At 46.2% G+C, this 12659-nt stretch overlaps 1 protein-coding gene across 1 annotated transcript in view; it reads right to left on the bottom strand.

Annotated features, from left to right (window-relative positions):
* Positions 1-2071: 2071 nt before the first annotated feature.
* Positions 2072-12659, bottom strand: part of LOC130128460 (glutamate receptor ionotropic, NMDA 2D-like) — a 180643-nt gene continuing 170055 nt past the window's right edge. The window contains exons 10-11 of the mRNA XM_056298067.1: positions 4863-4988; positions 2072-2193 (exon numbers count right to left, since the gene is read on the bottom strand). Of these exons, the coding sequence (XP_056154042.1) occupies positions 2072-2193; positions 4863-4988 (248 nt within the window). The remainder of the gene's footprint in view (positions 2194-4862; positions 4989-12659) is intronic.

Below are 12659 nucleotides of genomic sequence, written 5' to 3' on the forward strand. Positions count from 1 at the left end.
GCTTAGATCTGATGATAGCTTCCTTCTGTTCTTGGATTTTTATAAAGCTTTTTACACTATAGAACAATTTCATTTTTCACTGTGGATTTGGAGAGTTTTTCTGTAATGTGATTAAAACGTTATATAATAATGGAAACAATTCTATCAAAGTGACGTGTGGTACCTCTGCAAGATTTGATTTAAAAAGAGGAATTTGAAAAGGATGTCTTATCTCTCCTTATCTTTTCATACTTTCTACACAACTCCTTGTAGATTATATAAAACTGAATGATATACATGGGGATTCATATTGTGGAGAGAAATTATTATTAGTCAGCTAGCAGATGACGTTGTCCTGTTTTTAAAAGATATTTTTCAGATTCCGTTTGCTATGCCCTCTATCAGTGGTGTCCCTGTTACAGAACAGGTCACATATCTAGGGATCATTATAACAAAAAACCAACAACTGAGCTGTTCCTTGAACTTTAATCCTATTACTGAGAAGACCAGGAATAAACTGAATCAATTCTCTGTCTTTCTTTGAAAGGCAGAGAGTGTTACTTGCTAAGGTGGAGGGCATCTCCTGACCCTCCTATGCAGCTTTATCTCTTCACCTTGACAATAGGATTTATGAGGCTGTTGAGCAGATGTTTTTTTTAACTTTTGTCTGGAAGAACCATACTCATTACATCAGGAAATCAGTAATCATAAATATTTATGAAAATAGTGGCCTTAATTTTTTTTAGACTTTGTATGTATTTGTTTTACAGTGTTTGTATTACACACATGCATTTAGCACCCACACACACACACACACACACACACACACACACATGTGCACGCACCTGAAGGGAAAGGTAAAACATGAAATTTGCTGCTGTTGTTCCCCAACAGCAATGAAAGGTGGTTCAGCCAAACAAATCTTTCAGAGAGCGACAGAGAGAAAGAAAGAGCAACAAAAATAAGCGACTCTTCTTCTCTTATGACCCTGTTTTTGGAGAGCCTGTTGAGCAGCTAACAAGTACTTCAGATGATTGGAGACAGGCTGAAAAGCTCTCCGGCAGAAGTAAGAGACCAAGCATTTTCCCCCTGAAGCTCTTCACAACCCAACAACAGGAACAGCAGTGTGTGTGTGTGTGTGTGTGGGGGGGGGGGGGCTTGCCTTGGAATTGTTCTTCTTTCTTCTCTGTCAGGTGATTACAGATTGAGAACAGGTGTTTTATAAACCATCACAACCCAGCATTTGTGCGCACATTTTGTCAGAGCGTGTGCCAACGTGAACAAGTTTACTTATTTATTTTTTGCTTGTTTCTGTTTTTATGTGGGAAATGCAGGAATATTTTATCCCGAAATGCAGCAGATATCAAAAGAATTGCTCGAGATTTCAAGGATCAATCACCCAACTCATTACATCAACTGTCAATCATTCAATATTTCGGTCACAAAATCTATCAACCTCCATAGGTCAACTACCAACCAACGAATCAATGAATCAGTCAAGTCAGTGAATTCACCATTTAATTAATACGTCTGTAATGCTGCATTTACATTATGACACCAAACATGGAAAAACATCCGGTTTGCCGGATAAGTAAAGTAAACGGAAGTTCCATGTTTTTCAGTGGGCTGTAAACTGCCAAGCCTGGTGGAAAGTTCCATCAAAAGTTCAATTTTCCCGACTTTTGCCATCACGTGGAGCGGATTTATCCAGTAAATATGGATGCTAATCAACTTGATGTAGGCGCACCTAGAAAAAACTGAGTAGCGCAATGTTAATGAGAGTCATGGTGCTTGGACAGTTATCAGCACCGAACCTATAACTTCCTCCTGCCCTTTTTTATCTCAAGTGTATTAGCACGACTGGCATAGCTCTGCTTTGATCGTCATCCAACTCCGAAGACGAGGTGGTCGCCATGGCAACTTTTACATGGCTGCATGTCACCATCTGCCAAATACTGTCACTGTTGACACCAGTTCCACAATAACGCATGGCATAACGGTTTTTCAATGCCAACATGTAAAACGGGACACATTTGCTCATCATTGACTTCATTTATCAATCAATCACTTCTTCATCCAGTCATTCAGTCACTCAGATCACCATAATCTTGCTGGTGGTTCCTCTGGGGTTCTCCACAGGCACAGAGTTGTTGAAGACCAGCGCCCACAGCAGCCAAATAGACTTCCCAATTGTGAACTTTGAACCTCCCGACTCTGAGAGAGAAAAAGAGAGAGAGCGAGAGAGAGAGAGAGAGAGAGAGTTAATGAGAAAGTGCTCGTATAAAGGCTGAAGAAATAAAAGGTCAGAACTTGAAGCTAGAGTGCAGGACTTCTACATGTAAATAACGTCCGTTACATTCAAGCCCTCGTCAAATGACTTCACACAGTGCGGATTAAGCCTCACCGCCCGGTAAATATCTCCGGTGTACTCCGTACACCGGAGTTTTTACATCTGGTGTCTGTGGCGACATTCCCGCACTGGAGCATCGGTAGTGATGCGTTTTATGTCAACCAGCAAACTCTGTCTCTGATTGGTTAAGGTTAGGGTTCGGGGGGGGGCTAGGGTTAGAGTTAGCCAATCAGAGGCATGCGAACGCTTTAATCACAAACACGTTGAGTCTAAAGTTGTCTGGGAAAACGACAGACGTGATTGCTTTGCCCGAGCTGAAGTAGCAGCAGAGCAGTTTCTGATGCTCCAGAGAACAGCTCTCTTCCAGTGTCCCAAGTCAACAGGATATGTTCAACATGTCCATTAAATATCCAGACAGCCCATTGCCTACCAACACGGGAATCACTGGTTCGAATCCCCCTGTTGCCTCCGGCTTGGTCGGGCGTCCCTACAGACACAATTGGCCGTGTCTGCGGGTGGGAAGCCGAATGTTGGTATGTGTCCTGGTCGCTGCACTAGCGCCTCCTCTGGTCGGTCAGGGCACCTGTTCGGGTGGGAGGGGGACAGGGGAATCGCGTGATCCTCCCACGTGCGCTACGTCCCCCTGGTGAAACTCCTCACTGTCAGATGAAAAGAAGCGGCTGGTGACTCCACATGTATGGGAGGAGGCATGTGGTAGCCTGCAGCCCTCCCCCGGATCAGCAGAGGGGGTGGAGCAGCGACCAGGACGGCTCGGAAGAGTGGGGTGATTGGCCGGACACAATCGGTGAGAAAAAGAAGGGGCAAAAATACCCAGACAGCCTGACTTGGACAACTATGAAGCGTTAGCTTATCTGATGCTAATGTTAACACACAGCAAACACCGTCTTCTCCAGCTGCACACTGAACACCAGTGTGCAGATTAACACACACCAGCAAAACATAATTCCCCACCTAGAAAGCTTGCTAGCAGTGTTTACTAATGCTGCTATTTAAAATGTTTCCTGTTATCAAGTTATTAATGCTGTTTTTGTAGTGTTACAAAGTGTTGATGGACAACTGTTACTAGTTAAGCTAGTTTACAGGCCAGTATGTGCAGCATTTGTTTCCTATTTCTTTTAATGTAACATTGTTAGTACGCTGCAAAAACAATGAAATGAAGAGATGGAAATGGATGATCCGCTGTGGCGACCCCTACCGGGAATAACCAAAATGAGTAGTAGTAGTAGTAGATTGTTAGTACGCTGCAAAGCAACAAGCCACTTGTGTTGGGAACTATTTTTGGTGGGGGTAACTGTAAATATTGAAAGCATATATTTTAAATAATGATTCTGGGTTGCGGCGGCACGGTGGCGCAGTGGTTAGTGCAGTGGCCTCCCAGCAGGAAGGTCCTGGGTTCGAGCCCTGGGGTAGTCCCATCTTGGGGTTTGTCCCGGGTTGTCCTCTGTGTGGAGTTTGCGTGTTCTCCCCGTGTCTGTGTGGGTTTCCTCTGGGTGCTCCGGTCTCCTCCCACAGTCCAAAGACAAGTAGGTCAGGTGACTCGGCCGTACTAAACTGTCCCCAGGTGTGAGTGTGTGTTTGTGTGTGTGTGTTTGTGTGTGTGTGGGCCCTGTGTGATGGCCTGGTGGCCTGTCCAGGGTGTCTCCCTGCCTATTACCTAACGACTGCTGTGATAGGCTCCAGCATCCCCGCGACCCTGAGAGCAGGATAAGCGGTTTGGATAATGGATGGATGGCTGGGTGGATGGATTTTGGGCTGAAAATAACATCATGGCTGTGATGTTACTCATGATAATAGTTTGATTTCTGTGGAGAAATTACAGAAACTAAAATAAACAAAGAAAACAAATTCTCACCCCAAAAATGAAATGACCTGACCCCTGGCCGAGGCCCGCCTGCTTATCGGGTCTGTCCGTTTATCTTACTGACATCTGGCCAAACAGACAAACAAGCGTAGAAACACCAAGTCCTTGGCAGAGGTGAAAAAAAGAAAGGATGTGGGAGAGATGAGATACAGACGGGGGGACGAAAGATGTATGAGGACCGACAGTGAGAGACAGACAGCTGTCCTCCCTAACACCACCCAAATGTATTTCTACCTGTGTCAGTCTGGCAGGAAGTAACACCGCCTCCCAGTAATCATTCAAATGAATGGAGCGGTGCAGAGGTACGGCCGAGTAAACACTTCAGGTAATCACTGGACTGCCTCTGGCAATAGTGTCAGAATGAACAACCCGGGTGCCATCCATGCATGAATCACTGGCTATAACAGCGAGGATTATGGGTAGGGCTCGTGATTGATTTGATAGTTTATAGCTCCCCAAAACATTAAGTTACTTAAAAAGCAGGACGCCTTTGCATAATGAGAGCCCACACCCTCCGCAAATCAGGCGCCCCGCTTATGCAACTGACGAAATGACAAGTCGGTAATGATGCCGTTAAATGAGCGGTTGCGGCGGGTTGATTGGCGGGCTGATGATGGCGGGGGGGCGGCTGGTGGGGGGTATGTGACTTACTCTTGGCGCTCTGCAGGCTGCGGTTATATCCCACGGGGCTGAAGAACTCAAAGATGAAGACGGTGACAGCCACCACCGACAGGCACATCACAAACATCATCACCCACACCGCCGGGCTGTACGGCTCTGCAAAACAAACACACAGCATAACACAGTACAATACAACACATGTCGTTTGCCATTGTTTTGTTGTAACTTTATGTATTCATGTGGTGGGTATTGTACATGTGTTAACTGCTTGTCAACTCCACTGCACGTCTGTCCATCCTGGAGAACAGATCGCTCCTCCGATGCTCTTCCTGAGGTTTCTCCCGTTTCCTTTTCTCAATGTTTGGTTCCCCCCCCCCCCCCCCCCGTGGGGTTTCTGTGACAATCCGTAATGAAATGCACCACCACGGCTATGCGGACGACTGCGACAACACCAGCGCCCTACTGACAAGGAGCGTGACGGATCTCGACATCGGGTCAACAACACTGGGTATTTGTTTGAGAAATGGGGACGCATGAAAGCCTTGAAAGGAATTGTTTTTATTCCCAAGTCGTAAGGCGAGCAGCGTTCCCGACGTGTGACCCAACAGTCAGCAGAAGAGGGGCGGACGGCCGCTGGGTACATCTGTTGCAGATTGTACCCTTTTTTTTGGACCCCCCCCCCCCACCTTTTTCTTCCTATTGTACTTGGCCAATCACCCCACTCTTCCGAGCCGTCCCGGTCGCTGCTCCGCCCCCTCTGCTGATCCGGGGAGGGCTGCAGACTACCACAAGCCTCCTCCCATACATGTGGAGTCACCAGCCGCTTCTTCTCACCTGACAGTGAAGAGTTTCACCAGGGGGACGTAGCACGTGGGAGGATCACACTACCCCCCCCCTCGAACAGGCGCCCCGACTGACCAGAAGAGGCGCTAGTGCAGCGACCAGGACACATAATCACATCCGGCTTCCCACTTGCAGACACAGCCAATTATGTCTGTAGGGATGCCCGACTGAGCCGGAGGCAACACAGGGATTCGAACTGGCGATCCCCGTGTTGGGAGGCAACGGAATACACCGCTACGTTACCCGGACGCCCCTGCAGATTGTACCTTTAACTCAACAGCGTGTCTTCTGGACAGAGGGTGTCGTACGTTGTCATTCATTCTATCTAGCTTTGCTGGAGAACACTGTGATGGTAGAGCCCTCTCACAGGTAACGGTGACTGGCGCTCTACACATACGTACAGCTGACCTGACCTGATGCGACCTGCCACTCACATGTTCAGGGCACATGGGATGTGACCAGCCACTCACATGTTCAGGGCACATGGGATGTGACCAGCCACTCACATGTTCAGGGCACATGGGATGTGACCAGCCACACACAGGGCACATGGGATGTGACCAGCCACTCACATGTTCAGGGCACATGGGATGTGACCAGCCACTCACATGTTCAGGGCACATGGGATGTGACCAGCCACACACAGGGCACATGGGATGTGACCAGCCACTCACATGTTCAGGGCACATGGGATGTGACCAGCCACACACAGGGCACATGGGATGTGACCTGCCACTCACATGTTCAGGGCACATGGGATGCAACCTGCCACTCACATGTTCAGGGCACATGGGATGTGACCTGCCACTCACATGTTCAGGGCAAATGGGATGTGACCTGCCACTCACATGTTCAGGGCACATGGGATGCAACCTGCCACTCACACGTTCAGGGCACATGGGAATTGACCTGCCACTCACATGTTCAGGGCACATGGGATGTGACCAGCCACTCACATGTTCAGGGTACATGGGATGCAACCTGCCACTCACATGTTCAGGGCACATGGGATGTGACCAGCCACACACATGTTCAGGGTACATGGGATGCAACCTGCCACTCACATGTTCAGGGCACATGGGATGTGACCAGCCACTCACATGTTCAGGGCACATGGGATGTGACCTGCCACTCACATGTTCAGGGTACATGGGATGCAACCTGCCACTCACATGTTCAGGGCACATGGGATGTGACCAGCCACACACAGGGCACATGGGATGTGACCAGCCACTCACATGTTCAGGGCACATGGGATGTGACCTGCCACTCACATGTTCAGGGCACATGGGATGTGACCTGCCACTCACATGTTCAGGGCACATGGGATGTGACCTGCCACTCACATGTTCAGGGCACATGGGATGTGACCAGCCACTCACATGTTCAGGGCACATGGGATGTGACCTGCCACTCACATGTTCAGGGCACATGGGATGTGACCTGCCACTCACATGTTCAGGGCACATGGGATGTGACCTGCCACCCCCATGTTCAGGGCACATGGGATGTGACCAGCCACACACATGTTCAGGGCACATGGGGTGGATGTGTTTATTAGGATCAGAGTCTGTTTTATCGGCCGTTTTTAGCTTCTTCTTTTCTTTTATTAGCATTTTTATTGGCATCCCCCTCATCATATTCTTCATAAATTTTACAAGTCCATTATAATTCTGTCATCCTCTTCCAATGTTGTATTGTGTAAATTGGGTAAACACGACATCATTGCACGTTGTGCGTCTTGGGAGAGATCCTCCTCTGCTGCTCTCCCTGAGGTGTCTTCCTGTTTTTTCTCCGTTAAAGGGTTTTAGGGAGTTGTTCCTTATCTGATGCGAGGGTCTCAGGACAGGATGTTGTGTTGCTGTAAAGCCCCTTGAGGCACATTTGCAATTTGTGATATTGGGCTACACAAATAAAACTGATTTGGTTTGATGTACAAGTAAAGGCAGTTTGACTTGAGTTGCTCACTGTAACACTCAAGATATAACACGTAGAGAAGTAATATACTATAAGTAAGAAGTAATATACTATAAGTAAGAAGTAATACAAAAAGTAAGAAGTAATATACTATAAGTAAGAAGTAATATAATATAAGTAAGAAGTAATATACTATAAGTAAAAAGTAATATACTATAAGTATGAAGTAATATACTATAAGTAAGAAGTAATATACTATCAATAAGAAGTAATATAATATAAGTAAGAAGCAATATACTATAAGTAAGAAGTAATATACTATAAGTAAAAAGTAATATACTATAAGTAAGAAGTAATATACTATAAGTAAAAAGTAATATACTATAAGTAAAAAGTAATATACTATAAGTAAGAAGTAATATACTATAAGTAAGAAGTAATACAAAAAGTAAGAAGTAATATACTATAAGTAAGAAGTAATATACTATAAGTAAGAAGTAATATATACTATAAGTAAGAAGTAATACAAAAAGTAATAAGTAATATACTATAAGTAAGAAATAATACAAAAAGTAAGAAGTAATACAAAAAGTAAGAAGTAATATATGCAAACAAGTCGTACAAAAAATCACCAACACACACAAACAAAAATATCAGCTTTATCTTTGTGAGGACCCCACGTTGACAACATTCCTTCCCCAGCCCTCAACCCTAACCATCAGAACTACATGTCTAACCCAAACCTTTACCTCAACCTCATTCCAACCTTCACCCCAAACCCACGTCCCAACCCTAAAATAGACCCTTAAAGAAGTGAGGACCGGGTGTCCAGGTAGCGTGGCGGTCTATCATGTTACCTCCGGCTTGGTCGGGGGGGGGGGGATAATAGCATGATCCTTCCCCATGCGCTATGCCCCCCTGGTGAAACTCCTCACTGTCAGGTGAAAAGAAGCGGCTGGTGACTCCATATGTATGGGAGGAGGCATGTGGTGGTCTGCAGCCCTACCCGGATCAGCAGAGGGGGTGGAGCAGAGACCGGGGCAGCTCGGATGAGTGGGGTAATTGACCAAGTACAATTTGGAGGGAAAGGGGGTGGGGGGTGGGGTGGGGGTGAGGACTAGTCAAAATGTCCTCTCATAGCACAGAATACGTCACCTTCCCCACAAATGTAGGAATGCAAAGTGTACACACACACACACACACACTACATAAATACACCAGATAAAGTTTCAAGCTGTGGCCGAATCAGAGGTGTGATGAAGTCAGAAGTGCTCCTCCTCCACTCAAACCCACTGGACACTCAGTCGACTGGACCAAGAGCCGCCCGGCCCTGCCGGCTGTTGTTCGTGCTGCGGTAGTGCACTATAGGTAGGCTGTTATGTGTACCACTGCATGGTACCGGCTTGACTCAATTCAACTCTACTCGCCTTTTTTGGTTTTCCATTGGGCAAAAGTTAGGGATAGTACCTGTACTTTTGTTGGTACCACCTCTGTCGAGGTTCCAAGTGAGCTGAGCTGATACTAAAAGGTGACATGAAAATACCACTGTGAATAGATAAATAAAATAAAATCTAAACACAAATATATGTATATTTATTTATATTTATTTAAATATAAATAAAATAAAATAAAAACAAAAACAAACAAAAAACTAGTCAACGTGCCCATAAATGACCAGTGAGGCTTCATCGAGAGGGGATACTATCTGCAGTGGAAAACCAAATCCCAAAAAGTAAAGCGAGTAGAGTCAAACAGAGTAAAGTCAAGTAGAGCCAGCACCATGCAGTGGAAAAGGGGCAACACCCACATCCGGCTTCCCACCCACAGACACAGCCAATTGTGTCTGTAGGGACGCCTGACCAAGCCGGAGGTAACACGGGGATTCAAACCAGCGATCCCCGTGTTGGTAGGCAACGGAATAGACCTCTAGGCTACTCAGACACCCCCACAAGACCTCACCGCTAACCACCAGGCCAGCGTGTAGTAATATCACCATCCACTATGTGGCTGGCACCATTTTCATTGATAACAGAGAAGTGAAGAGGTCCGTACATGAACAACGTCGCCATCAGTTACCCATGACCCAAACACACCCACGGTACTCCCTGGTACTGCTTAGAGCAGGAACCAAGATGCTTTTCCGACAAAGAACACTAAAATGCCCGCGTAACCCACCATGTGTTTTTGAAGAATCTGTCTCATAGAAGTATAAATGAAAAGTTCTTTGGGACTTGATTAACGCTGACATTTTGTTCGATTTCCCTTTTCAGACGATATCGAGACTTGCAACGCTGCATGGAAAACAATGTCGTCAGCACAATCTTGCAGGAAAAGCTGAGGAAAATTAACAACAACAAAACAGACAGCGGAAATGATCTCTCCTCATCCCTTCCTCCCACCCCATCTTTCAGAAACGGGTGAGAACGTACCGGTGGCTGAGGAAGCGAGCAAGCGGGGCTTTGGAGATTTACCAAATTGGTGAGGGATTTGCCGTTGACTCCGGTGAAGGGGAGCGGCAGCAGCTGCAGCACTAATCAGACACCGGTGGAGACACCAGCTATCAAACAACTCTGCACTGCAACACCAGCCTGAGGAGTTAAATGAACCTCAACTCTGTGCTGACTTCACCCAAAAAAACAAAAATACAAAAAAACCACCAGTCCTCTCTTCATTATTAGGCTACCCATATACTCAGTGCCCAGGTAGGTATCCAGTATTACCTTGTGTATAAGTACTTCGTGATAAATGAGTCCTGGTCTCTGCTCCACCCCCTCTGCTGATCCGGGGAGGGCTGCAGACTACCACATGCCTCCTCCCATACATGTGGAGTCACCAGCCACTTCTTTTCACCTGATAGTGAGGAGTTTCACCAGGGGTGGGTAGCACATGGGAGGATCATGCTATTCCCCCCAGTTCCCCCTCCCCCCTGAACAGGTGCCCCGACCGACCAGAGGAGGCGCTAGTGCAGCGACCAGGACACATACCCACATCTGGCTTCCCACCCGTAGACACAGCCAATTGTGTCTGTAGGGACGCCCGACCAAGCTGGTGCTAACATTGGGATTCGAACCAGAGATCCCGGTGTTGGTAGGCAACAGAACAGACCACTACGCTACCCGGACACCCTTAAATTGTTTTCTCAAGTACGACTCCAACCCATTAAAGAGGGCCCTTGGTTTCTGAGCCCAAAGCCAAACGTTATGAAAATGGCGGCAGCTCTTGAACACTTTAAGATATGAATAAACATGGTCTCTCTGGAAAGGTAACTCTGCAGTTTGTTCCTGAGGTACCAGAATTATCCTAAATATTACTGAAATTGTGTTGTTGTGGCTCAAAACCCAGTGTAAGTTGAGTTTTATCTTTGTTTATAACAGAAATTGTGATTTGAGTGGGAAAAAAAGCTTCTTTTGGCTTTGTCTCTCGAGCTTATGACTCAGTGGCGCTATTGCTGTAAGTCTTACTAGTTGCCACATCAAATTTGTTTATATGGTACCAAAATATGAGCTTTTCACATTGTGTTTAATATTGCGATGTCGAGGCAGATGTCCAGAATACAAATTTGTGTTCTCCAAATGGCCACTTTGTGTTGAATGATGTTATGAGCCTTTTGCATCATGCAAGGCAACATAGTTTTTACCTTTCATCTATACGGCCTCATAGTGAACCGGTGTGTGTGAGAAGGCTGAAGAGCTGGTAGTCATATTTCAAGTCTCTACGTACGTGTTTCTATGTTTTAACCGAAGTTATGCTGAGATGCAGTTGTACATAATGAAGCAACACACTGGCTGAAAGTTTCTGGTTCAGCTGGTTGGGTCTGAATCCCTTGGGCAGAGCGGGGTTAATTAACACAGATGTAGTGTTCTCCCATCACTGAAGGTTGTATTTCTTTTACTTACATTTTCTTTTGTTGTTTTTGGGGTCCATGTTAAATTGGTGGGGCAGCTGAAGTTTGTAGCATAATGGTGTGTTGTTCAGAAAACGCTGCCGGCGTTGACTGCAGATCTGAAGAGTTTCTGCCGTTCTATTATGCATGTGCTGTCAGTAAAGCTCTTGAGCACCGCAGCAGCTCTTCCACCACGGATTTCAAAGCACCACTTAAAACCTGAAGGGTTTGATCACGGCCCACTGTACATGCAAATTTCACACAATAACAAGTACGATGATAATTCAATACCTTCGCAGCAGTTGTCTCCAATCATGTGCCATCCACGTCCGAGCTGCCTTCTAAATGAAACTCAATATAAAGAATGGAAACAGAACCTAAACGGAATTGAATGATGGCCATTCCACACCGCAGCCCCGCAGAACTACGACCCACCACTAGTATTTATTACTATTTACCCATCATAATGCAATATAGAGAACAATGCTAGTGCAATATACAGTGCAATAGTGAAATATAGGAACTTTTTAATCTTTGTGGCTGGACCGGACCAGTGGGGCAGCCCTACAAACGCACATTTCGCTGACTGGCTGAGTGACTGATTGACTGAGTGACTGATTGAGTGACTGATTGACACGGTTGGGCCGCTTGATCAGGTGACCAACGACATCACTGAAGTTACACGATTGGTCAGCTGAGCACTGAGAGGCACGAGGGAGAGTGCACAGTTAAAACACCCCAAATAACAATCACTGACAAAACACTCACTGGCGAATTCACAAAAGGACCGAGTGGCTTTTGCGGCGACTCAACCTGAACAACCCCTTAACCCCAAACAACCACTTAAACCGTTAACCCTTGGGGTTAGGGGTTAAGTATAGAAGTAGTACCTTTCCTAGATGGCCTTTCGTGGCGTCCTAGACTGGTCTCCATACACCCCAGCATCATGTGAAGTGCAAAATATAGCCTCTCCGTGATGAATGACCATTCGTGCGTGGTGAAGAGCCACACCCTGCTTGTGGTAATCCTGTTAACGTTGTCAGGAGACAATAGAGCAGAACACGGTGGATCTAGAGGAGTAAACCTCAATAATAAATCCCACTGTTCCTATGGGAATAGCTCAGAGTTGGACATTGAAGAAAGCGATGGTAAACAGGATTGAGCTTGCAGAGATATGGCTTTAT

Source organism: Lampris incognitus, chromosome 18 (genome assembly GCF_029633865.1).
Source record: "Lampris incognitus isolate fLamInc1 chromosome 18, fLamInc1.hap2, whole genome shotgun sequence".
NCBI classification, from domain to species: domain Eukaryota; kingdom Metazoa; phylum Chordata; class Actinopteri; order Lampriformes; family Lampridae; genus Lampris; species Lampris incognitus.